Genomic DNA, 25,607 nt, shown 5'->3' on the forward strand with positions numbered 1-25,607 from the left:
CCTTTTCATTCCATGGAAGGAAGATGAAAATATAAAAACAACACATCTAGTAATTAAATGAACTAGTGTGGTACCTAACACTGCACTAGATCAGCTTTTGGCTTAAAAGCCATTGATTTCTGATGATCACTAGCTCATGATTTCCATCAAGCCTTCAGGTATTTAACATCTTTATGACCTGCACCTCTATGTTAGGACTGATTGAAACTAACCAATACACTCAAAAGGGAGCAGAATCAACAGTGTAATTGGAATGCCTTAAAAAAGAGCCTGTTCACCTACATTTGTTTCAGGGAAAAAATTTTTATTTTCATGCATAAGCATGCAGAAGAGGCAACCAAACCACAGCAGTGTGAAGAACATTTATCATATAAGTCTACAGTGCCTCACTATGCCAATGAAAATAGCAGTAAATCAACAGAAGCAATAAACACCTAAACACACATTTTAATATTATGGACATTACTATGCAGTGTACCTAATCACACAAATAGGGGAAATTTAGATGTTTACAGGATAGGAGCTCTCGTAGATACATAAAAGTTAGCAAGATTAATTTTTTAAAAAAAAAATGCATTTTAGAAAATGTAGGTTTGAAGAATTTAGTTGGGTAGTGCAGAAACCATAAACAGACCCAGGAAGAGTCAAAGAGCACCAACCAGCTATTTAAGGAAGTTAGACAGCAGAGTCAGAGCATCTTCGCAGGGGTCAGACTCAGACTTCTCCTCCCAGAACGGAATAACTGCAGTGGTGGACACACCACCCATGGCCCAGGCACCCAAAATACACAGGCATTTTTATATCCTTCATTAGCTCTCCTAATCACAAACATTTAATTCAGACCTACCCACACTTTTGAAGCTTGACTGGCATGGTGCACAACTGGTACGGTGGCAGGCTCTAGCAGAGTCAGCCCAAGCCCAGCCCACATGAGGAACAGGGCTGTGGGTTAACACTTGATCCATCTTGGGCAGCCCAGCCATTTCAAAGATTTCAATTCAACATCCTTAGCTGGATTCAGTTAAAAGACTTTCCTCCATTGAGGCCTTGCCCAGGGAACAAGACTCGAGTAGGAAACAAAGACGAGCCCTGAGGCAGAATATCTGATAATATTTCTAAGTTGATTTATAATCATAATGCTTTTGCCCTTAAAAGATCAAATAAGTAAGATGGTGTTATGATTAAGGTGCAGAATATCTAATTTGAGATGTGTATAAAAGGAAATCGAGGAGTGCTATCCATCAAGAAGATAACTGAAAAAAGATCAAGTCTTCCCCCATCTTTGCTATAAATCTTTCACTGAGAAGAACTAATGGCATGTAAAGAATAAGAATTTCAAAAAAATAGAAATGAAAAAGGAGACATGTTAAACACTACCTAACAAGCTTCATGACATGAGCACAAAAGTTTTAAATTCAATGTCATAAATTCAATACCTTCAAAAGATTCAGCTGCTATGTCCTTAGACACAGCGCTGTGTAAGTCAAACACAATGTTAGATGGCACTGAAATCTTTAATAGGTGTTAAATATTTTAAATTAATATATCCAACCCACAGAAAAGCCGCAAAAGCATCATCAGCCATTTTTCCCCCCTTCTGTCACATTTTAATAGTTGTGCCATATTTCCCACGGTTTAAAGATGGCCCAAACATTTTACAGAGAGCGGCCCTTGTGAACACGGTTGTATGTATCATCCTGTCTACTCCAACACATCAAAATATGCTGAAATTAATACTTGCATATGTTTAAATTACCACTTGGAAAGATTTGATTTCGAGCACTTCATCTATCCCCAGAGGCAGCATACACTGATTACTCCTTACAGGTATTTTCATGGGAAAAATATGCTGTTCAAAAGTACTGAATAGTGTGATATCGCTGCATATATAACCTATACTTTTGGTTTTACATTTAGGGCACATCGGCTGCTATTTTCTGTTTAAATGTTCTAATCTTCTTAAGGGTATAATCAAGCCTCTAATATATAATATTAGAGTTTATATTTAGAAGGAATAACTGTCACGTTAGTGGTGGCAGACATATCTCCATTCATCTGAACGGAATTACCCTGGATAAATCCTTTTCCCCAATTCATTTTTGCAGAGGCAGCAAGCAGCTTTATTTTATTTAAAAGCAAGTCATACAGTTGCAAGATATTTATAGCTAGTATGTAAAAATCCTACTTTAATTTTGAGAAATGCTTCTCTCTTCCTCCATGTCCCTCAGAAGATATTCCAGCCATTTTTTTTTAATGACACAGGATTTTGCATGCTACACATTGAAGAAAAGGTATTCCTGTTCAGAACAAGTCACAGAACCTTAAATTATGTTTGCATTCCTCAACAGCTCTGTGTTCTTGGAAAGTAAAAAATGAGACTTCATTTCCTTTAAGGAAGTTTAGATTTATGTGTAACATAGGGATCTTTTTCCTCTAAGCAGAATTGAGAGTTCTCCCAGCATTTCCTAGTTCCCCCACATATTAACAGCTACATAGCACATAAAAGGTGACCCTGCTGATACAAAACTTAAGTCGGGACTAAGCCACAGAAATGAGCTCTTCCTGGGAGATATCAAGGGGAGGAGGGAGGATTTTCCAGACACCAGGCTTATGGGCCGTCTTCTGGCATACGATAGGAATTATGTTAGGCTTTGCCATCACACAGACAGTAAGTACAATAAATAGCTGCTAAATACCCAGGATCCTGAAATATATATTAAGATCTCTGCCTCCTCACTCATATATACTTCCTTGTTTGCCCAGTAAATCATTAGTCACCCAACATGTAAGTAACTATTTATCCCAGCAGCAATCTGATCGCCTGCAATGGAAAAAAAGAAAATCAAGAACCAACAAAACATCCAGATATATAACAAAGGGGATCATACAATATGCTCTTAAATGTGTAACCAGAAGAAAGGTCAAACATTTTAATACCACTCTGTTGTACTTTCATTATATGTAAACACTTCCAAATTGTTCAGGAGAAACAGAAAACGTGATGTAATATTTACATTCATTTCTGCTTTGTCCCAGCTAGAAATACCTGTGTAAGGAAGCAGCAAATAACATCAGCAACTAAAAAGGCCAACAGTTCTGGTCTTACTCATTACAAAGGCCCTAATCTCTCTTTAAACCAAAGCACAGTGCTCCTGACAAAAAAAGACACCAAAAAACATGACACAGCTCTGATTTAAATCCATTATGATCACTTGCATGCAGAACATCATAAACATGTTAAATTCAGCAGAAGAGATGAAAACTGACTTGATGTACAGCTGAGATGCTATACAGATCTTTCTACCATGGCGCTTGCTTTCCTGTTGATATATCTGCTCAGCAGTTTAGGAGAAGAGTTACCAGCTAGAAGTTATCAATACAGCTATACTGTGCAATCCATGAGCTCTGATTTTTAAAAAAACAGAAGAGGGATGTAACACTCTAACATGATTCCAGATAGTATGGTTAGGTCATACTGATCTTTAAGGTCTTTTCCAACCTGAGCAATTCTATGATAGAAAGTACAACAATGACAATACTGGCTGGGCTTGTTTAGCCTGGAGAAAAGAAGGCTGCGGGGTGACCTCATTGCAGCATTTCAATGCTAAAGGGAACCTACAAAGAGGAGGGGAATCAACTCTTTGAAAGGGTTGATAACTGCAGGACAAAGGGAAATTGTTTTAAGTTGAGGGAGGGGAAATTTAGGTTGGATCTCAGAGGGAAATTCTTTACTTCTTTACAGAGAGAGTGGTGAAGTACTGGAACAGGCTGCCCAGAGAGGTTGTGGATGCCCTGTCCCTGGAGGTGTTCAAGGACAGGTTGGATGGGGCCCTGGGCAGCCTGGTCTAGTATTAAATGTGGAGGTTGGTGGCCCTGCATTTAGCAGGGGAGTTGGAGATTCATGATCCTTAAGGTTCCTTCCAACCCTGGCCATTCTGTGATTCTGTGACAGCAGAGCAACAAAGTCCTAGGCTGCAGCAAATGAGGACTTGCTCAAATACAACAGCTACAGGCACAGAAACAAAGGAAAGAAGCTGCTTACCCTTACAAGACCTCAAGCATACAAGAACCTTTAGCAAGACATACCTGTCCTCCACTTCCAACCCTTAAATGAGGTCTGGGAAGGGGTGGATCCTGTCTCCACCTTTTCAGGTCACTCAGTGCATTGCATACACGTGAGCTCCCCTGGATTGGCCCTGCCTTCCCACCAGGTGCTCAATCACTGCTTCAAGCCATGACTTAACATTTCCACTACAAGGGGAACTGCAGAACCAAAGAAATGTAGGATGTCCCGAGGAAAGGAACCCACAAAGATCACTAAGTCCAGTTCTTGGCTCCAGACAGGGACACCCAAAATTCAAATGCTGTGACTGAGAGCACTGCTCAAACGCTCCTTGAACTCCAGCAGCTCGGTGCAGTGCCCACTGCCCTGGGCAGCTTGTTCCGTGCTGTCCCTCCCCTGACACAGCTCCATGCCGTTCCCTCGGGCCCTGTCGCTGTCACACAGAGCAGAGCTCAGCGCTGCCCCTCCGCTCCCTGTGAGGAGCTGCAGCCGCCATCAGGCCTCCCCTCAGCTCCTCAGCTCTGGGCTGAGCAAACACAGGGACCTCAGCCGCTCCTCAGGCATCTTGCACTCTAGGCCCTCCCACTTCTTTGTTGCCCTCCTTTGGACGCTAATAGCTTTACATCCCTCTGATGTTGTGGCACCCACACTGCACCCAGTGCAGGAGGTGAGCACAAAGCGGAGCAGGACAAGCCCTCCCCTCACCTGCTGGCAGTGCTGGGCCTGCTGCACCCCAGGGTATCATCTGCCTTTTGGGCTGTCATGGCACAGGGAAGAATCCAGTCAGCAAAGAATCTCTATGTTGTGCATCTTTAAAGCAGGGGCTCAATTTCTTTTCACTTTATCTGTAAATATCACACCTACATTCATGAAGTTCTCTTTGTCTGTACAGACATGACATTAGCTAAACTGTATTTGTTCTGAGATTTGTGTTAGAAATGTTTCCTTCTGGAACAATGTCCAACCTTATTCTGTTCAACATCTGTTAATTATGTCAGCACTCAGTGTTTCCCTCACTAATAATGCAGACTTTCTTCTAAATACATTCTGTTGCCCAATTGCCCTTTCTAGGCTTCTTGGGACTGATTCAATAATCCATTATTTTTACGCCTTGTTTAACAAATCTAGATTAAAACTTTAAATGATATTAATTTACAACACTGAAGGTCCAAAGTGACTTGCCTAGAATGGGATCAAATCAGAGTCATTATCCTAAAAGCCAAGCACTATTTTCCTCAAAACACCAGGAGTGCACTTTTCATTTACAAAGGAAAACTGCAGTGAAGGCAGAAACTTCTGTATCAGTTATGGAGGCTGATGGTGGTAGAGGGGTGAAATAAAGTCAAGACTAGATAAGGAAGACTGGAAACACCATGTTGTGCTGCACCATGTATGCTGAGCTTTTCACTTGGTTATCCTTTCTGACCCCACTTTTCTGCAGCAGAAACCTGAGGTCAGCCTCACTCTGAAGCAGTACTGCCATAACAGAGACAGAAGCCACAATTCACATGCTCATTTGGAGGAAGGGATTCATCAAATTTTCCAAGGTGTCAGACAGAATATGTGATTTTCGTTTCTCAAGAATCTGCCAGTGTTAAGATTATATGTACTACACTCACTAGCTTCTGTATGAACAGCACGCACTGAAAAAAATCTCCATGCTCTAGAGAAGCAATCCCCAACAAACCATACATAAATACATATTCTCTATTTCTGATTATTTGCCACTGGAGTATATTTGGTAGCTGCAATAAGTGCAAACTTTGTAGATTTGTAATGAAAGGTCAGTAGTTGTGGTACAGTTCACTACTGAGAACCCAACAGTGTTTCTTAGCAGTTATAGGTGTCCAATCAGGAAATGTACTGTACTGCAACTAATTTTTCAATGTTTTTTTTTTTCTTTTCTCTGGAAGAAAATTGCTGCAAATAGCAGAAGAATTTGCTCTCTGATATCACTAAATGGGAAATAAAAAGGAGGTTGTGGAAAGTTGAGCACTGGATTTTTAGGCAAAGACCCAAAAGAGGAGTAGCAAGTTTGTAACACACAAGTGCCTCTGCTCAATGACAGTTTGGACTTTTAATAAGATGATCTGTACTAAGAAAATAGCCAGATGCCATAGCATTGGCTTTCTCTCAGTAATGAATGGCGTGAAAGCGTGCTAACATCTCCTGCCACTTGATGAAACAAAACTTCCATCTCCTTGATGGGAAGGTCCACAGATGCTTAATGAAGTAATTGGGGCTGCCAGAGGCTGGAGAAGGACCAGCCCAAACCCACACCTTTTTACCTCCTATGGCTGAGGCAATTTCTGCAAACATCACAGCCCCAGTACAATTACGTAATTTTCACCCCACATTAGCAATATGCTGCAGGAAAAATAGGCTAATGAAGAACATTAAAGATGATTTTCCTTAATGAAATAAGCCTACAATTCTCACTGGCAATTTCTATGTCTGGTCTGAACAGTTTTCCTGTTTTTAAGGTGGGCAGCTCTGTAAATATCATTCCTTGGGAAGAAAGAAAAAGGTAATTTTAGAGACATGGAGGTCTATTTATCTAGTCAAATGGATTCTTATTCTGTAGATACAATATAAGAGGTTTTCAAGTTTGTAAGCACAAATGTCCTCTAAATGTAGATACCCAGAAGTATCAAAGTGATAAATCTTTTCTAAGGCTTTTTTTACCAAAGGACTGGACTGGAGAAAAGATATCTGCTGAGGAAGAAAACTGAACAGTGACTGAATATAAAGGAAAATGTGGTCAGTGTATACATCAAAAGCCCCATAGCAACTGCAGGTATCATTACAGAAAACAAGTTTGTTACCTTGGAAATGGCAGTATTCCTACCAGCTGTACTTTGGTGCCTTAAAGAGCTAATTATTATTCTCTTATTTATTTTGGGAACAAATGTGAGAGGAGTCATGAGGGTTATTTGTTTGAATCAAATCTGTTCAGTGGCCGGAAATTAAATGGTCAACTTGTCAGAAGTAAAACTATTCGATTTTTGGTTCAGTGACCAAAATGAAAAGAAAAAGAAAGAAAAAGAGATCAGCTAACATAAAAGGAAAACTACTGGGGGGTTTAACATATGCACAACAATTAAAATATCAATTCGATCAATATGAAAATCTTCAATGAACACGGAAAAATTAGATAAAGAATATTGTTCAAGCAGAAAGGTCTCATTTCATTTTCTGATTATTCAGTTAACTTTTTTTTTCCCTTTTCATAGTTAGTTTCAAAATTGAATTACTTTTCCAAAGCGAAAATCAAAAGTTTGCATTGAAACCGCAAAGTATTTCAAATTCTTGACCAGTTTCTACTCAGCAACATTATCCATTTTTATCCTCTTCACAAGCCAATTATAAATGAATTTCTTACTCATTACAAACATGGCAATTCTATATGAACAAATTATAAAGTCCTGTTTCTTATGGAAACAATGCTATCATCTAAAAACCCTTCTTATGGGCCATCAGGAATGAGCAGATCAACAGTAACAATTGGAAAACATAAAAATATTTACCAGAGGGTTTTGTTCTTGATACCATCCAGAACAATGCTCTTCATGCTGCCATCTTTGGGGGCTACAGACAGAATAATCACTCTACAAAGATATTTAACGTTGGCGTTTAAGCAGACATCCTTTCTTTCAAAAATGCTAGAAAGGTGTTTTTACAGAACTTGATAGTAGTGACTCTGTGACCTGACACCCCACAAAGAAACCTGCTTGCTGCAGAGCTTGCTGGGCAGTGCTTTGTAAGACCTGGATCTTTGTATGGGTCAGTGGTGCTGTCTGGTTTCTTTCTGCAGTTCATGGTATTGAAAATCATTTCACCTTTGTCCAGATGAATGTGTCTAATTCTGGAAGGAGGCTTGTTTTCTCTAGCAGCATATTTCCCCTGTGAGATAGGAACACTGGAAGGTTATTCTGGCCTGGAAACTGCCACTTGTTTAGTCAGAAAGATAAACATTATCTATATTTCTTGTTCTTTCCTATCTATTGTATTGTCCTGGAGAGCAGTGGGAAAAATGGAACCAAATGGCAGAGACCTTGCCAAGCCCTGTGACGTGATGAATGACTTCTCACATCCCAGGGCCTGACATGGGGAGAGGCCACAGAGGGTTGTGCTGCTGTTTTCGGATGTTAAAAGGCTGATCACCTGCTCATTGCTCACATTTATCACACAGAGAGAGCTCTCAGGGACAGGACACACAGCAAACCCAGTGCTGCCATGAAGTATTCCTTTTCAATAGCATGGCCAATATACATAGAAAACTGGTTTTCAGCCTGCATCAGCTGATTGTGTCCTTGGTGACTCACTTATGATTATTGTACCAGATGTGTTGAATGCTGAGGCCAGAAAGTCTCTCTCAATTACGGAAAGATAATCCCAGGTATCTCTAAGCTTTCTGAACAGTAAGTGTTATGCACTCTTTTTTCCCTCTTCCTTCCTTCCCCTCCACTATGATGCAAATGTTCAAGGTCTCCCCATATTTCCAGGGAGCATCCAACATCTGCTGCCTGTGGGCAACCAACACAAAAATCTCTTCCAACCCAAGCTGAGGCTGGGAACCGGAGGGGAATGAAGGATGGGTGGCTACAAGGAATAATGTGTCAGAGCTGGTGAGCAGATCTCCTTATGTTTGCACATCCTAATGCTTCTGCACCAGAAGTGAGCATGGCAATGGCTTCCTCTAGACCTGGAAGGCTGGAATCGTTAATAAGACTTCTCATTCCCAAGGTACTTGTGACCCTAGGGCATGGATGGACAGGTGTGGGGCACCAAAGCAATGGTGCAGTTCAGAGAAACCTGCAGTACACATCATATTATGAAGCAGGCCAGAAGTCTAGAGGGGTGGAGATTTTTTAATTTTATTTTTATAGAAAGTAAATGGTGAAGCTTGCACCTGAATGGAGATGGATTTGATGCCTGCTGTCACTTCAGGCTCTCACAGGTGACAGACATGAGCTGGAAAAGCTCCACTGATTTTTCCCCCGAGATAATGCTTGTGAAAATCCCACAACCAATATTAATATCAAAGTGCCTAGTCAGAAGATGGGAGCCACCTGCTTTGCTCCCAGGTCCCCACCAGGATGGAAAATCTGCCAAGAGAAACTTTACAAAGACCTTGGGAAAACAGCCTCTGCTTTGCAATAAGCCATTAGAAGTTTATGAGTTCCTCACCAGCTACTCTGCTACATCTAGCCCTTACAGACCACTCTTGTTTTCCATGTTAATGCACAGAATCATAGAGTCATATAATAGCTCAAGTTGGAAGGCACACACAAGGATCAGAGTCCAACTTCTGGTTCCACGCAGGACCGTCCAGAATTCAAACCCTACGTCTGAGAGTGTTATCCAAATGCTCCCTGAACTCCAGCAGTTCGGGACTGTGACCTCTGTCCTATGGGATGGGTCAGAGGGGTTTCTGCCCCTGGAATGCCATCATCACCTTTTGATTTGGCACAGCCCATATTGCACTGACGGCGTGACAAACTCTTGGGTTTTCATTTTCCAGGGAAGGGTGAATGGATAAGACGGCAGGCTTGAAAAGAAGGAATCAGGAAAGAACTTCCCAAGGCCTCTTCCACAAGCAGTCTATTCTTGGGCCTTGACGGATGTTAAAAGTTGCATTGTAAGAATTTGTGTTTATCCCAGTGGCCACTCACAACTTGGAAAAAAAAAATGGGAATGACACAAATATTCCAGAAACATGTTTGCACTCTATGCACTTTTTATGCCAGATGAAAAGGCAGGAAATGTTAACACAAAGAAAGGAAGCATGTTAAAAAGACTGAAACTTTCATCACAGACTATTGACATTCTCAAACCAAGGACTACTAGGAAAGGTTGCGTGTTCTCAGAGGTAAGACAGTGCTGTTTCCTTTCCTCTTTATGCACCAAAGATTCATGACAAATCCAAACCACAGCTGTAGAGCGTGAGGCAAAAAGCTAATGAAGCTTGTGTCAGAACACATCTCTGTCATATCATCAGGTCTGTCATCAGATGGAAAATCATACCTCCATTAGTCCATGTTCAAATAGTGTATTATTGCGCTGTATTGAAGTGTGACATTATTTCAAAGGCAGTGGTCTTTAAAAACCCAGATCAACAGAACAATGAAGAAAATTAGAAATGTTGACAGCCAATAGTCATACTCTGTTTACCTGATGAACCACCATGGCTTGGGTAAAATGGTCAATGCAAAAAGATTAGAGAAATGAGCTACATGTCACCACAACACGGTAATCTACTTACACACTGTTAACTGGTCCACTTAGGTCCTGAAGTAGAAGGTTTATATCTTGCTACATATACAAATATACACATAATACAAATGTGTGATATAATGTAATGTACATAAGCATATATAAAATTACAGCTACTAGTTATTTATAGAAAAAGTAACTTTTAAAAATAATCTACTTAAAAACTGTTGCCATGGACAGATTTTAGCAATGGATTCCATAGATGAACTGTATGTATTCAAAATTACATCCTTCAAACTTGAAGAAAGTACGTGCAATATTCCCACATCGATTTTTAATGCACAGTTTGCCCCGTGCAGACCAATGACACCAACAATGCCATTTCTGTCCTGCAGTCAGATGTCACCTGGCAAATGTGGGTCAGGCCAGCACACTGTGCTGACTGCAATTGCTGTTATTTGGGACAATCAACTCTCCTTTGCAGGAATAGCAGCCCCCCGATGGGGGCAGAAAGGGTTTAAGCAGAGATTACATCTCTTTTGCAAATTTGCAAGAAGGATTCATGGAGGCCTTTGTGGGCCATTACCTCCTTTTATAAATCCCATGTCTGACCATATCTGTGGTTGAGCCATCTGCTGGCTGCTTATCTGGCCCAGGAATGAGAACGATGGCAGCTGATCCCATTAAAATTTAACATCTTCCCCAGGAAAATACCTCGATTTTGTCTCCCTTTTTCTTTCGAAGTTACCATCCCTCATCAACTTGTGGTCAAGAGATCTTCAGAGCAGAACTCTATAAAACTTTTGTGTTCATGTCACTTTAACTCTGGGACTGGACAAGAGCTTCAGAAATAGAACCTATTGTCTGAGGTCAAGATTTAAATAAATAAGGTTCAGATCTGACATATTCAAACTGCAGACTGTAGAGAACAGACCGCGTAATTCAGAAGTCATTCCTGCTTCTGCAAACTCTGGTTTATGCAAGAAGATCCTAAACAGAATGGAAAGCACCTGGGATGAACTCTTTGGGCACTGGGGGGTGAAGGTTTTTCTCTGAGTGCCCCAGAAGAAAAATATTATGGGTTATGAAACCTTTACACCACTGCAGAATTTTGCTAAAGACCCAGTAGGAAAGAACAGACTCGAAAACCCAGGATCTGTCCCATTCTTAATAACTCTCTTGTTGTTGTTATCAATTGCTAGCCTCACGGTTTTAATTTAAGCATCCTTTAAGAGTTAACTGTACTCCTATGAAAAAAACTTTCTACACAGCCCTGTAATTTGGAACAAAATATTAATGAAAGTATCCATTCTTACAAACATGATGGCAAGGTATAAATAGATGAGACCAATGTTATTGCGGGAATATCCAGCAGAAGTTTCTAAGAACTGACATAATTCAGAGAATGATGCTCGAAAGCCTTCACCAAAACATGGTCTTCCCTTACCAGTGCACATCACATTCTCCACACATTTCACTACTAGTGGCTCACAAAAAATTTTGTACACTGTGGCATAAGTGATAGAGAAGATGCCATAACAAAGTGTCTGGACCTTTCTGACAATCCTATTTCTCTGTTCCTCAAATAGCATCACTTCTTACTCTCCTGGTATTTGCTCTCATCCCCTCCCTCATCTGAGATTCCAACACATGCTTTTTATTTTTTCCTAGTCTGAACAATCAGATTTTACCATGCAGATACCCACTAGGCCAAGCTGGTATCAAGAATGACAATATTCCCAGTGAAAACAGGCACTGAGTCACAACCTGTATTTCTTAAATACAGTGGCTAAGTAACAAAGGTGCACTTGGCTACACTTTAAATAATTTCTTATCAGTGCTGGAAGAGTGTGCAATTCCACTTAAAATAGTTGAAAACTTCTTTTCTTTTTTTGCAACCTATCAAAGCAGTGGTTCCACACAATATACAGTGAGTCCAAGAATAGTAACAGCCATTGATGGGAACTGATAACATTTGGGGACTGAAGGTTAATCAGTTCTGGAAAAAAAAAAAAAAAATAGGAACAATGGAGAGTGAAATAGGAACTGAAGTCTCATTAAAGAAAACTATTTTAAGGCTAGAATTATGAGTTTTGACATCAATCATGGGAAAAGAGTTCAAAGTTGCTCCTAAAAGATCTAAATAAGAAACCTTGAGAAAAAAGCACTGTTTGCAGTGACAGCAAAACCTTTTTGTTGTTGTTGGTTGTTTTTTTTTTTTTTTTTTTTTTTTTTGAGAGATAAGGAAAAATACTGTGTGAAGGATCCCTTTGCACTGTTTTAAACCCTACCAATATGAACGTTTATTTTAAGTTCTCTGTGATGGAGGGCAGTGAGGATTCAGTGTTCAGTCAGGCTGATCCTTCTGCAAATGTTTCCTTTGTGTATTTCCAAGGTACAAATCTGCCTGCAAACTGTGGGATGCGCTCACAGCACCGAGGGCAGATTGGTGTGAGTAACCAAAACAGAGCACAGAAACACACACAAAAAAAGAAACTTGCATGAAGATTTTGGACTTGTAATATTTTTTTCTTAAAGGAATGGTATTCTGCTCTATAAATTGCAGTGGAAAGCCTGGGAGAAAGTGGGATCACTTCAGAACTATGAGCAAGCCGTGATGCAACCCAGCTCTGAGCACACCAACACCACTTGGCTGGAAGGGAGCTGAGCAGGTGCCTGCGTTAAACAAGTGCACAGTTTGTCAGTTTGGATTTGAGCAAGTGCATCAGTGATTCACCAGCTCAAGTACTTAATTAGATTTGGGAGAAAAAAAGCCAATTCAAGGAATAAAAGTCTGTCAAAGGTGATAAAACTGTTTACCAATTTCAAACCAGTCCTGTATGTAAAGAGCGTATTTATGTGCAGCGTAGTTCTGTTCTCATTCAGTCAGTGTGTTTAAATATTTAGTGACTGCGGGAACAGAGACAAACTGGGAGCAGTTTTAGGGGTTAGGGGTGAAGTGCTAAATCCCAAAGTATCCAATTTACCAATGCAAAGTAGGGAATACCATTGTCCTCACTTTACTTATGAGGCTCAATGTCACAAGGAAGTGAAGCACAGGATCCAGCGTGCCAGAGAAGCTGCTTGGAGAAGCTCCGTTCTCAGCCGATGCCCACATGTCCCCACGGGGAGCTTTCCTCTCACAGGCACAGGGCAGCACGAGGGACCACTGGGCAGACGGATGTGAGCCAGTGTCACAGCTCTGTGTGCAAACCAATTAACAGAACGCTGTGAGCTGATTTGCGTTTGGTATTTCTTCTTTTCCAGCCCTTGAGATAAGGTTTCACCCAGTTCACTCATCTCTGGATTTGGTGCTCTTGGGTTCTGCTGTCACCAGGGGAAGAAGCAGACAGTGCAGAACAGCCCTGCTGGATCCCGTGCTCAGAACGTGCTCTCTGCACAGGTGGATTTCCATTGCACAGCTGTACATCTCCCTTTGTCCTGTGCTCCCGTACTGCGTTCGCAACTCCACCTCATAATTCTGCCTTTAAAGCCTGATGTTTTGAACAGTAAATGCTGAAGCAGTGCAGACTGGGATTTGCCAGTAACATTAAACTGCATGACAGAACAGCCCAGATTACTCCGGATTGTTTTTTCGGGTTATAATTTCATTTATTTTATTGGTGCTACTTTTAACACCGATAATTGTTTCGAGATATTCAGATGAGACGTTTCAAAGTACCTACAGGAATAAGTGGGCTTTGCTCTAGGGTACATCACCGCGTCTCACGGAGCCAGCGGGCACTGCCTCTGCCTTTGTTTTGGCACAGCCAAGTGTTCCATCAATGCACGGAATGACAAAACAAGCTCCCATGACAGGCTGTGAGCAGGGCGGGCTCAAGGCAGGGTATACCCACACCTCGTGCTGCACGAAAGCATTAGCGCCAAGTTCAGCCCGAGCTCTGCGTGTCCAGGACGGGGCCGTTCCCCCGCGCCGGGTTTCGGCTTCTCTCCCGGCGCAGCGCGGTTCCGTCGCTTAAGCATGTGAGCCGCGGTGTAAAAAATGCAGAGCTTAAAGCTGAGGGAAATTCGGGACTGTTTTGTTTTTGTTTTTTTTTTTCCACTCTCGAGTCGGGGTCGGGCGGGTTGGATGCAATGCGCTCGGTCCGAGAGAGGATACGGGGCTCTGAGGGGAAACCGAGCGCGACAGTCACAGAATTTACATATGGGAATCGTTAAAAAAAAGATAGCGACACTTTTATAAAAAGTTTCATATGGATTTTGTAAGAACTGCGTTGTTAAAGGCTACACAGAGAGAAACACTTCAGTGCTTCTAATCCGGTGAGGACGGGTGTGTGACGTTCGTACTCCCGTCCTTACAATAGGAACGAAATCCATCAGAACATCCGCATCCCTCCGAGATTCTCTGATTTGCTTTAAACTTAAATTCTGAGCCGGAACGCATCAAAGGCAGCAGTTCGACTCCATCCATAGCCAGGGACCGTCCCACGGTGTCTTATTCTGAGCAGGACGCTTTCAATAAATGTTTACTTTTTTTTTTTTCCTGGCTTTTTAATGTTTATTGCAAATCAGCTCTTATTACGTAGCGTCGCGAAACCTCGAGCGGATGCAAAGAGGGAAGAAGGATCCGCCAGTACACCTTGAAGCGGCCATGAATTAGAAACGTTCCTCACCCGAAAGTTTGCCTTACGAAGAGGCGGCGGTGGGGCTCTATCGTTTCTCCTCACCTCGGGGTGCCCATAGTGAGCGGGTGCCGCGGCGTTACCCGCCCGACCTCTCCCTCTCCCCCCCGCCGCCACCTGTGAACGCGGCTCCCGCATCTCCCGGACGCGGCCAACTCCGGGCACCGCGGGCGGCACCGCGCACCCCAGCGGGACGCGTTCTCCGGCTCCCGAAGCGGGGACGGACCGGCACCAACTTACGAGCGTCGGGATCCGCCGCCGGGTACGCAGACCGGAGGGCGGAGGGAGCTGCGGACACCGCGGGTGTCCCCGGGGAGATGCTCGCAAGCTTTCTACTCGCGGCCGCCACTTACCGTGGTACTCCTGGCCGGGCACGTAGGCGGCGGGGTTGCCGGCGATGTGGAGGGCGATGAGCACCTCGCCCTGCTCGCCGTCCCCCTCCAGCTCGCCGTGGTGGGTGCAGAGGAAGAAGAAGGGCGAGAAGCGGGCTCGGGGAGTGGCCGCCCGTCCCGCCGCCAGCAGGGCTCCCAGCGCGGCCAGCAGGCAGGACCAGCCCCTGGGGACGCCCCGCCGCCGCTCCATGCTGCTGCCGCCGGCGCCGCTGGGGCATCCAGGGCACGGCGGGGCCGCCGCGCCGCTCCGCTCCTCTCCGCTCCCCGCGGGACGGGACGAGACGCGACGGGACGGGACGGGACGGGACGGGACGGGACGCGGGGCGGGACGGACGGGGCGGGACGGGGCGGGCGCTGCCCCCCGCCGAGCCCGCGGAAGTTCGGGGACCGCGGAGCGGCGCGGAGAGGAGAGGAGCGGAGCGAGGTAAGGGCGACCGCAGCCCTTCCGCGCCCGCAGAAAGCTGGCTGCCCCGAGCGGCTCCTCCGTCCCCGTCTACCGCTGCCGGGGTGCGGGGCTCGGAGCCGGGAGCGCGAGGGCTGGGAATAATTTATTTCCCCCGGTGTCGGGGTGGGAGGGAGGGGAAGGTCCCTCCTCCTCCTCCTCCTCCACCTCTTTCTCCTCCTCCGCCGCCGCCGCCCGCTCCTCCCGCTCCTCGCTCTGCGTGCCGGGGTGCGGTGATGCCTCCGCGGGGCCGCGGGATGCCGGCCCGGCGCTGTCGCTGCCCTTTGTCTGCCGCCCGTCCCTGCCTACGGGTCCCCGCCCCGGCCCCTGGCGCTGCTCCCTGGTCCCTGGTTCTGCTCCTGCCGCCGATCCTGTCCCAGCTGCTGCCCCGGCACCTGAGTTCCTGTGCCCCCGTCCCGCATCTCCAACCTCTGTCTCTCTGCCTCTATCCCTGTTCCACATCCCCAATCCCCGTTCCACAGCCCAGTCCCTGTGCGCACACCCCAGCTCTCTTCCTTTTGCCCGTACTCCTCCTTCCTAGTCCCTGTCCCTCTCTCTGCCTCTGTCCCTGTCCCTGCCCCAGCCCTGTCCCTGATAGATGTGCTTGGGAAAAGATCGGTTTGTCCTCAGACTTTCTCCCCACACACATACACAGAGACCCTTCAGCTCAGGAGGGGCAGTGTGGGGGTCCAAGGGGAGGGCAGGTCCCCAGGAGGGCGGTTCAGCCCCCAGGGAGGTGTGCCCAGGCCCCACACCTCAAGAAGAGGAGCAAACACAGGGCAGACCGCAGGGGGAATGAGCGGCTGGACACGAAATGCTGGCAAGAGGAATAATTCATACAAATGTACATTTTTAACTGAGCATGGCTAGCAGAGGGACCGCAGTATGAGGAGACAGGAGCAGACCTACCGGTCTGTAAGGTATGTGCCACACTGCTGCCGGATGCCAACTGGTGCCCAGGGACAGCGCGGGCAAGCACCAGTGACATGATGTAAGTGGAAAGCAGAGCGTACCTGCCAGCATTTTGTCAAGTGCAGAACTGGCACGGGCCAGGGGCTCCCTCCTGGATCCGTGTTAGTGCCAGAGGGAAAGGTTCCCTCCGCAGAGGCGTGAGCCACATGGCAGCTGCCCTTCATTGGCACAGCCTGCCGGGCTGGCCCATCTCCACGCCGCTGATGGGAGCCCGCGTGGGGCCCTGGGGACATCCTCACCATCTGTCCGAGCTGTCTCTGCCACTGGCTGTGCATCAAGCTGAGCTCAACACCACCATCAGAACTTTGCTGCAGTTTTCCTGTCTCGGTCTTTGGTGGGGATGGAGCGACGCCGTGTCCCGCATTGTCCTGGATGGGGGAAGCACGGGGACAGACTCCCCAGTGAAGACGCAGAGTCACAGCGGTGCAGGGGGCATCCAGCTCCAGCTGGCAGCTGTCCCGGACCACTGCCTTGGAAACAGAGCTCCTCATCAGCCTGGCTCCGACTTTTCCCTTTTAGCTCCTTTATTTATTTTTCAGCTTCAGGCATTTATTTGTTTGGGATTTTTTTTTAACATCTGTGCCTCCTCCATAAATTTTAGTGCTGGTAGAAGTGATGGACTAACGTAATTTGCTGACGCCAGAATCTCAAACAGGCATAAGCTGTTCAGGCTCCCTCCAGAACTGCCCTGAGGGTATGTTTGACACATACGTTCCCACCCCCCACCCCCCACTAAGTGCCCACTTGCCATCCACAGAGCTTGGGGTCTGCAGACACAGCCAGCCCCATTATTTCATAATGAAGGAAGTGGCAGGGGAAGGGGCGATTGCCTCCCACCACTGCCAGAGTGCTTCCCAGCTGCCAGCAATGCCTTTATTTATTTTTCTTCCAAGAGATAACTCTCTAAGTAAGTTTGGGAGCATGGGAGTATCTAATCAGCCAGGGGATTTCTCACTGAAGTCGCTGTGGTTTGGATATGCCCTGTGGTGATGAATTTTAGGCTTTTTTCTTTGTTTCCAATGGTGTAGTAGCCAGTATTGTCAGTGCAGCTGGGCACTAAAAGCTGTGTTTGTCGCTTACAAGCGAAGGGGAAACTCAGCAAAGCAATGTGGGCAAGGCAAGGTCTCTGCTTGGAAGCCTCATGTTCTGCCTTAATCACCTCCCTCCTCCACTTCTGTACCTTAACATCTTTCTCTCTCTGTCCTTTCTCCTTTTTTTTTACTGTTCCTCCAGACATCTCACCTCTTCTTTGAAGGTCACAGCCTGTGCCCAGTCCTTGGAGTGACACCAGAGTGCTAATACTGAAGGGGACAGACACAAAGGGCTATCTGGGTCCTCCAACCACTAGCACCAGTGTGACTGATACATAGACCAGCCATGATCCCTGCCTTCCTGAACCCTTGTCATCAGAGTCAAAGAGTGCTTCCTAAAACTGCCCTGTAAGTTTCAGGTTCGTCTTCATCTAGAAGAGTGGTGCCAATGGTGCCCATCAACAAAACATGGGGATGAGGAGCATTGCAAGAACTGCAAAGTTACAATTACACATGTTCCTACAACAGTAGGGACACACTTGCTGAATAAACTTTCAGGTGAGCCAAGGCTGTGCCCAACCCCTGTGCTCCAGAGAAAAGGAAGGAAAAGAAACACCATGAGCCCAGTTCTCCCATAGCTCCTCCAAAATGTCCCTTGCATGGAGCTCTTGTGCCTCTCAGCAAATCCCCTCAGGGGATTCTGTCCCCTGCACTGGGTCAGTGTGGTACCTGCCTACTGAAGAAAAGGCATTCATGCAATGCCTTTGGCCAATATTTCCCATTCATCCTTCTCCTAATAACAGCAAGATTAAAATATTGTTATTATTCATAATAGTGCAGTCTACTTAAGAAAAGCAATTTGAACCAACCTGCCTGTATCAAGACAAAAGCTTGTGAAATCATAATATTCTCTATTTTCATGTCTCTGATCCAAGCTTCTTGTGCAAGTTACCACGATGCACTGTTAAAAGCTGAAAGCACCTGATGCTGCAGGACAGAGGTTACCATGGGCTTTCACTCGTCGTATAGTATTTTTTATAGCATGGGAAACAACAGGGAGTAAATGGAGTTGAGAAACGAGTAAAGACTGCTGTCTGCAATGGAGAATGCAATAGGTGGAACGTAAATAATTACCCGGGAGATACAGGGCCCTCCCAGGCATGTATGACAGGGGAAAATCACAGCACAGATGGACATGGCTGTGGTCCATATTAATTTATGACAGTGATTGTCTAGGCATTGGAGCTGCTCACTTCATTCAGAGAGAGAGCTTGCACCCCAAAAGCAGAACGGCAAGGCTAACGGCAGAGAAGCTGCTTTATTAGCATGGCCACAAGCAGTCACTTTGCAAGGGTCAGGGTAGGCTCAGGAATAGTTCAGCAACATTCAGCAATAAGGAGTTCTGTCAGAGCTCCCTGTTTCTGGAAAAGTTTTCATGGGAGAACATAGAAGAACGCTTGTTCTGCTATGTGGGAAGTCCTGATGCAGCACTCCAGCTTTCAGAAACAACTTTCTATGAGTGCCCAATGTTTCTTCATGATTGGCTTAGAACAGTAGAGACCACCAGGCTGCAAGTAGCACTTGTTCACTGTGTTACAGCATGTAACATTTAAGAACAAGTTGAGGCACTGTTGGTTTTCTTACGCTAATAAAGATGGTCAGGTGAAATTTTCAGAGAGCTTTTCACCAAGTGCTTTTTCTTTCCACTCATCCAAGCAAGCAGCTGTCTCACTGTGTGCCTCTCCTCCTAGACATTGGGCAGACTCAGAGAGCTGACCTGCTCCTTTTGCTGCTTGGAAGGTTTTGCTGAAGAAAGGAATACTGATTGCTGAAGAAGCAACGTGATGGATGTGCAGAAGAAACAGCCTTGTAGCTGATACAGTTGATGATCTGTTCAAAGCATTTCTCTTTGAAGAAGTACTGTAGTGTTACTGGAGGCAGTGGTTCCCTTGGGCCAGATGGCCCCACAGCTCATGCTCCTGACCTTATGGAGCACAGGGCTGAGCCTGGCTGTGCAGCAGCGACTCCTCTGGAGATGGGAAATGCGACGTGTTCAGCAAATGCATGCAGTCAGATCGAGCCACTGGCTCTGTGTCTCATCCCACTCCTCCTTGTCTCAATTACAGGCAGGAAAAATGCGAACCATTGATCCAAGGGATGGAACACCTCCCCTACAAGGACAGTTGGGAGCTGGAGCTGTTCAGCCTGGAGCAGAAAAGGCTCTGGGGAGACCTGAGAGCAGCTTTTCAGTATCTAAAGGGAGACTGTAAGAAAGAAGGGAACATACTCTTCAGTAGGGTCGGTTGTGACAGGACAAGGGGAAATTATTTCAAATTAGAAGAGGGGAGATTTAGATTGGATATAAGGAAGAAGTACTTTACAGTAAGAGTGATGAGGCACTGGAACAGGTTGCCCAGAGAGGTTGTGGATGCCCTGTCCTTGGAGACATTCAAGGTCAGGCTGGTCAGAGCTCTGCGCACCTGCTGTAGCTGTAGGTGTCTCTGATCATTGTAGGAGGGTTGAATCAGTTGATCTTTAATGGTCCCTTCGAACTTAAACAATTCCGTGGTTCCATGATTCTTTGATTAAACCATCAAAACAGGCTGGAAAGTTCTTCCCCAATCACTCCAAGGGTCCCTGTATCAGGGAACTCAAGTGGGAGGATGAATCTGACAGTGCCAAAAACAAAACCCAAACCCAAACCCTTCTCTTCTGTCAGAAGTGTTGAAGCTTCAGTGAAGTTGGGCCTCAGCGCATCTGCCTCATGAACGCTGGACAGAAGCACTAGAAGTAATTAGTAGCTAATTGATCTTGTCCCTTCTTTCAAAACAAAGTCTTCTGTTCATAAAGTCTCCTCATTTTCTCCTATTTATGCAGGCGCTGCCACAGCGACTTACCAGAGGAGCCTGGAGCTCTGGAGCGGCCTTGGCCATGCCAAGTAACCCCTTGGGATGAATTCCTTTTTTGTGCACATTGCTGGTCATAGCCATGTAATAATGCAGCCTTGCCTCGCCACTTGCATGAACTTTGCTCTTAAGTAGAGCCCAAGCCATTTCTAAACAAAGGCCTAAATGTGAAATTACAGTCAACTTCCATGCCTATGTTATTACGAGATTTTAATTTTTCTAGGGTATGAACAATAGCAACTATTTGGCTGCGCTGTTTTCCCGGGCGCTGGCACAATATGCATCTTCTGTAAACTGACATCTCATGATTTTGTCTGAAAATAGAATATTTAACTGCACACATTTTATTCTCTCATAGTGAGTTTCATTCAAATGGTCTTAAACTTGTATTTCTTTATTGCTTATTAACTTTAATGAGGAATGAATATAAAAGAGAATATTAAAAGGGTTTTCTTTTTCAAAAAGGCATTTCTTTACAAACAGTGTTGACGTTATCGAGTAGGTGAGTCTAAGCCCTTAAATTTATTATTGATCTTATAGTCATTAAAAAAAGAATATGAGATTAAAAAAACCTTTAAATTAGGCAACTAGTATTAACAGCTTTCTATTGTTTGGCTTAATAACACAATTTAAGTGTGAATACTTTAGAAGTGTAGGAAGTGTTTATGCTTCCATACCTTATGCATTTTGTTTATTTCTATGAAATTCCTTTGAAGATTTAGATCTCCTACAGCAAATAAATTATGCCCATGCTTAGAAAACAAGATACTGTGAGGGATTTTGAGCTTGGGATTATTTTGAGTATCTATTATGCAGAAAAGTAAAAATTTCTGAAAACGGATACACAACAGTCATTACAAGTCTTGTTTTTATATATTCCTAACTTTGGTGTATTTTCTTTTAATGAATTATTTTGAGTGCAACTCTAGCACAGGAATATCCTTCTTTCTGTGTCTGATCCACTGAACCAATGCTCCTTATTAACAATGCATGAGGAGCATACCTAAATATATTTAAGGAAATTCAACTTGACTCTCGTTATTTGCAATTCTAATGTTCAATCTTGCTTTGGAAATCTGATTTTCAGTGTATGTTAAATAAACATGTTTTATATGAAGAGGCATCTCCTTCAACAAATTTTCATGGCTATTGTTTCCTACTTTATGTTTGCTGATCTGGATTTCTGTGAAGAAATGCTGGATATTTACACGTGTTACTGAAGTTTCCAAGGCTTTCATTAACTTGCAAATATTTATCATGGGTAGTCTTTATCTGAAGAATTTTTTAAATGTCAGTGGCCACAAAAGAAACCCTCAGTCCATTTTACAACCTAATTTATCTCTCTGCTTCTCTCTTCTAACCTGAATAACCCCAAAGGCCCAAGGTACACATGGCTAACAGAACAGGTCAAATTTAACCGTTTGCTTTGCATAGGAAAGCAGTAAATCCTAAGGAAGTCCATAAAAGATATTCCTTCTTTTTTATCTAATGATCACCAAACTTGCAAAGACCTGGAAACACCCAATACTGTGGCTTCTGAGGATATGCTCTTATCACTTCTGCATTTAAAACTTATCTAAAATATATAGTGCACATGGTTAAATATCAGTGTAGCTGTGCATGGAGATCCAACATCCAACACTTTTATCTAAGAGACACCACTGCAGCTTGTGAGTCCACAGACACACTGCAAGAATGAACTTTGTTTGCCAAATGTCTACCACAGAACTTTCTAGGCTGCAGGTGCAGATACAATCCAAAATATAAACTATGATTGCATCAAAGCCATTTAAAATGCCCACAGATTTACGGAAAACCAGAGAATAAGTAGGCAGTTCCAGTAATAGGGTTGTGCAGGAGGAGGGTGCTCCCAGGCAGCAGTTTGGGTGCAGGTTGCATTCCACTGCCCATCACCTCCATGCTCCCTGACCTGCAGGACTGAATGGACATGCATCAGGATGCCAAAGCTCTGTTCCTTTAGTGGGACCTGGTCACCTGAGCCATCAAGTGCTCTCATTTGTTTTTTTCAGCCCACTGAGCCAGTGTGAGCAGGACAACTGAAGAGGAGTTAATGTGATGGATGCCCTCAGTGATTGCACTGCTGCATTATGCACGAAAAACAATCTCAGTTTTGGTTAAAGAGCATCTTTTGTTGATAAGATGAGATAAAGGCAGCAGAGCTACAAAATACCGTTTGGGCTGGGGTACATCCCTACAGGATGGCTGAGGAACTTGGGGTAGCTGATCACCCCCATCAATGAGCTCAATGAGCCTGACCTATGAATGGGACTACTGGCGAAAGGCCACCTCTGTCACAGCTTCAGGCACTCTGCAAACCAGGCACATGTGAGTCCGTGCCCAAAGGTCACAATACGCAGGTGTAATAACACATGGGAAGTGAGAAGATTGAAATGGGGATGAACAAATGGGAATAGAAAGAAATCTGGTGCTAATGTCTTTCTTCTTCCCAGCACTCTTCACTTATGGAAAAAAATCTTGTCAGAATTGCACTGCTTTCACTTACTTGTAAATTGTCAGATTTCTTGTTTTTCAGAGTGAGCCATATCCAACATATATGGCAACACTGTAAAACATGGGGCCTGAACTCAGTGTCAACGTGAATGCAGTAAAGATGTTAGGAATGGTATCTCCAGTTCAGACCCACAAAATTATTTTTTCAATCAAAATAAGACTTAAAAAATCAGACTTGGTGGTTAATTTTAAAAAAGGTTTTAATTTGTATTAGCAGCAAAGCATTAGGATAAGCCAGAATATTATGCAATAAGCAGATACTTTTTTATTATTCCAAATCCTTCACTAGAAGTCCAAAATTTATCACTTATGAGTCAAATATTCCTCCCAGCTCCCTGTAAGAAGGTCACAGAGAGATTGCTTAGAGTGGTTGTCAATGAGAATCTCTTGTATAATAAAAAGTAGAAATGAGACCACAGGATTTTCTTCCTCAAGAAGGATCATTCTACAGCTGAGGAACAATCTGGTCATTGGGAGGAAAGTATTGGGCTCCTATCCCTGCCCCTTGCTTCTCTTCGGGAAGTTGGTCCCTCCACATCTCAATGTCACTACTTCTAGCATGTGATCATATCAACTGGCCTATAATGCACAACTTTATTAAGTTAGGTATTGATTGCAGCACTTCTCAGCTCCCTTTACAATAAATACTATTATGTGATCCTAGTAAAACCATGAGTCCACTTTACCAGCTTTTAAGCCCAAAGGTTCTTCTGGCATCATCTCAGTGTCTGATACCATGAATCATAGGGCTCCACCAGGGAAGCTTTTTTGCAGCTCAAACCTTTCAGCCACGGCACAACCTCATTTTACAAGGTCTTGAAGATTTTTAGTGCCAGAAAATCCATTGCTCTTTATTTAGCATGATGTAATGGCATTTTTAAAACCACTTGTCCCAAATCAAATATTTTCATTTTTCATACAATTGTGTTTCCCTTCTCTTTGTTGGACTTTGTTCCAACAGTGTTAGGTATCCGATTCAAGTCAAGGCAGAGGAAATGTCCCTCTGGAGGCACATAAGCTATCAAGTTTCCTGTCACCTCTCTCTTCAGTAAGCTGAATAAATCAACTTCTGTGAGCTCCCCGCATGGTAGTAGAAGCACTCCACAGAGAGTGACATCATCAGCAGACATGAGTCCTCCTTGCTCTCGTATGACATGATGCACAACGGTGTGAAAAGGTGCCACGCTCCTAAAACTGAACAGGCTCTTGGAGGGCTGCCATGGAGGGGAGGGGATGAATCTGAGAAAACTACAAATTAGAACATCTTGCTGGGTCACCATGTATGGACTTATAGCATGTTTGAAGATTTCTGATGGGTGTTCATGGATACTGAATAAATACTAGTTTGTACATGCAAAGGTTTACTCATGTTTGCTGGCCAGGACATTTCTTCTTCTTCCTCAGAGTTCATCTGAAACCCACAGGATGCCCCAGCCCTGCACAGGGGACCTCAGTGTCTCCAGTTCTGCCCCACTGCTCATGTGCCCTGTTAGGAACTTCTGCAAATCAATGTGCCAGTCCCAGATTGCTTTTTTCCATGGTAATTCCTTCTACAATAAAAACACACGCGTACCTATGAGTGCGTGTAGAGTCTCTGCATTAAAGCATAAGGCCCAGTGAGAAGGAAGCATCTAACCAAACTGTACCCAGATACATCCGTACACAAAGAACATGAAAAGAAACACCCTGGGCCTGAAATCCATTTAGAGTCTTTAGGGCAATGGAAGAAAAATCTGAGGCATCTCTCAGCTTCCAGGTGAGGTGAATGGAGGAGCTGCTTGTGACTAAATATCAGGGAGCCTGAGTGACCTGAGGCAAAGCTTGATGTCATTCTGCCCTGACTCATGTGGCCGTACTGTCATGTTGACTGCTATAACCACAATCCTTCCTCCTAACACTTCAGCTGTTAAGAAGTAGTTCTCAGATTTAGTTATTTTTCTCTTCAGAATCCTGTCTGGAAAGACATGGGATACAAGAGCTTGTGTCACCAGTGTCTGTCTCCAGAGGGACCAGAGCCTTTATCAGCTGATGGAAGGGGCTTGGGGCACAATGCCTGGCAACGCCTGGCATCCCTATAATCTATCTGATTCCTCGGCCTTCCCCTCACTCGTCCTTCCGGGGAGATAACAGGACAGGTGTTATCTCTGTGAGCTGTGCACACATACTGATGGCAGTGCTGGAAATCCCAGGTTTCCAGGCAGGCTGCTCCCTCCCTGCCGCAGGCTGTGCCCCCCTCCTCGTGCCAGGCCCAGTTTTGTGCTTTGCAGGCAAACCTCACAGACCCACCTGTTCCTCACAGACCCGCCTGTATGTCGGGCCACCTCTGCCTCCCAGCCATCCCAGGAGAATGCATGGGAGTGTGTGCTCTGCAGGCCCCAAGCAGCCCTGTCAGCCATCAGCGGCCTGGCGT

The 25,607-nt window shown here is 44.5% G+C and overlaps 1 protein-coding gene and 1 long non-coding RNA gene across 4 annotated transcripts in view; one reads left to right on the plus strand and one right to left on the minus strand.

Moving 5' to 3' along the window:
* The window catches only part of RELN (reelin), a 271,996-nt gene extending 256,140 nt beyond the window's left edge, over positions 1 to 15,856 (minus strand). Inside the window, exon 1 of one of the 2 annotated variants that reach the window (XM_085216903.1) lies at positions 15,276 to 15,855. In XM_085216903.1, the coding sequence (XP_085073029.1) occupies positions 15,276 to 15,504 (229 nt within the window). In that variant the 5' untranslated portion in view covers positions 15,505 to 15,855. Of the gene's footprint in view, positions 1 to 15,275 lie in introns of both variants that reach the window. The other variant, XM_085216905.1, reaches the window with a different exon arrangement.
* LOC146545201 (uncharacterized) lies at positions 15,643 to 21,796 on the plus strand. 2 transcript variants are annotated; one of them, XR_014881310.1, is made up of 3 exons: positions 15,643 to 15,738; positions 17,962 to 18,317; positions 20,637 to 21,796. It is a non-coding gene; the product is annotated as an uncharacterized LOC146545201 (long non-coding RNA). The 2 variants fall into 2 exon arrangements; XR_014881307.1 differs by having other exon boundaries at positions 17,962 to 18,167.
* The last annotated feature ends 3,811 nt before the right edge of the window (positions 21,797 to 25,607 follow it).

The sequence above is a fragment of the Meleagris gallopavo genome, chromosome 1 (genome assembly GCF_905368555.1).
Source record: "Meleagris gallopavo chromosome 1, MGAL_WU_HG_1.1, whole genome shotgun sequence".
Classification (NCBI taxonomy): domain Eukaryota; kingdom Metazoa; phylum Chordata; class Aves; order Galliformes; family Phasianidae; genus Meleagris; species Meleagris gallopavo.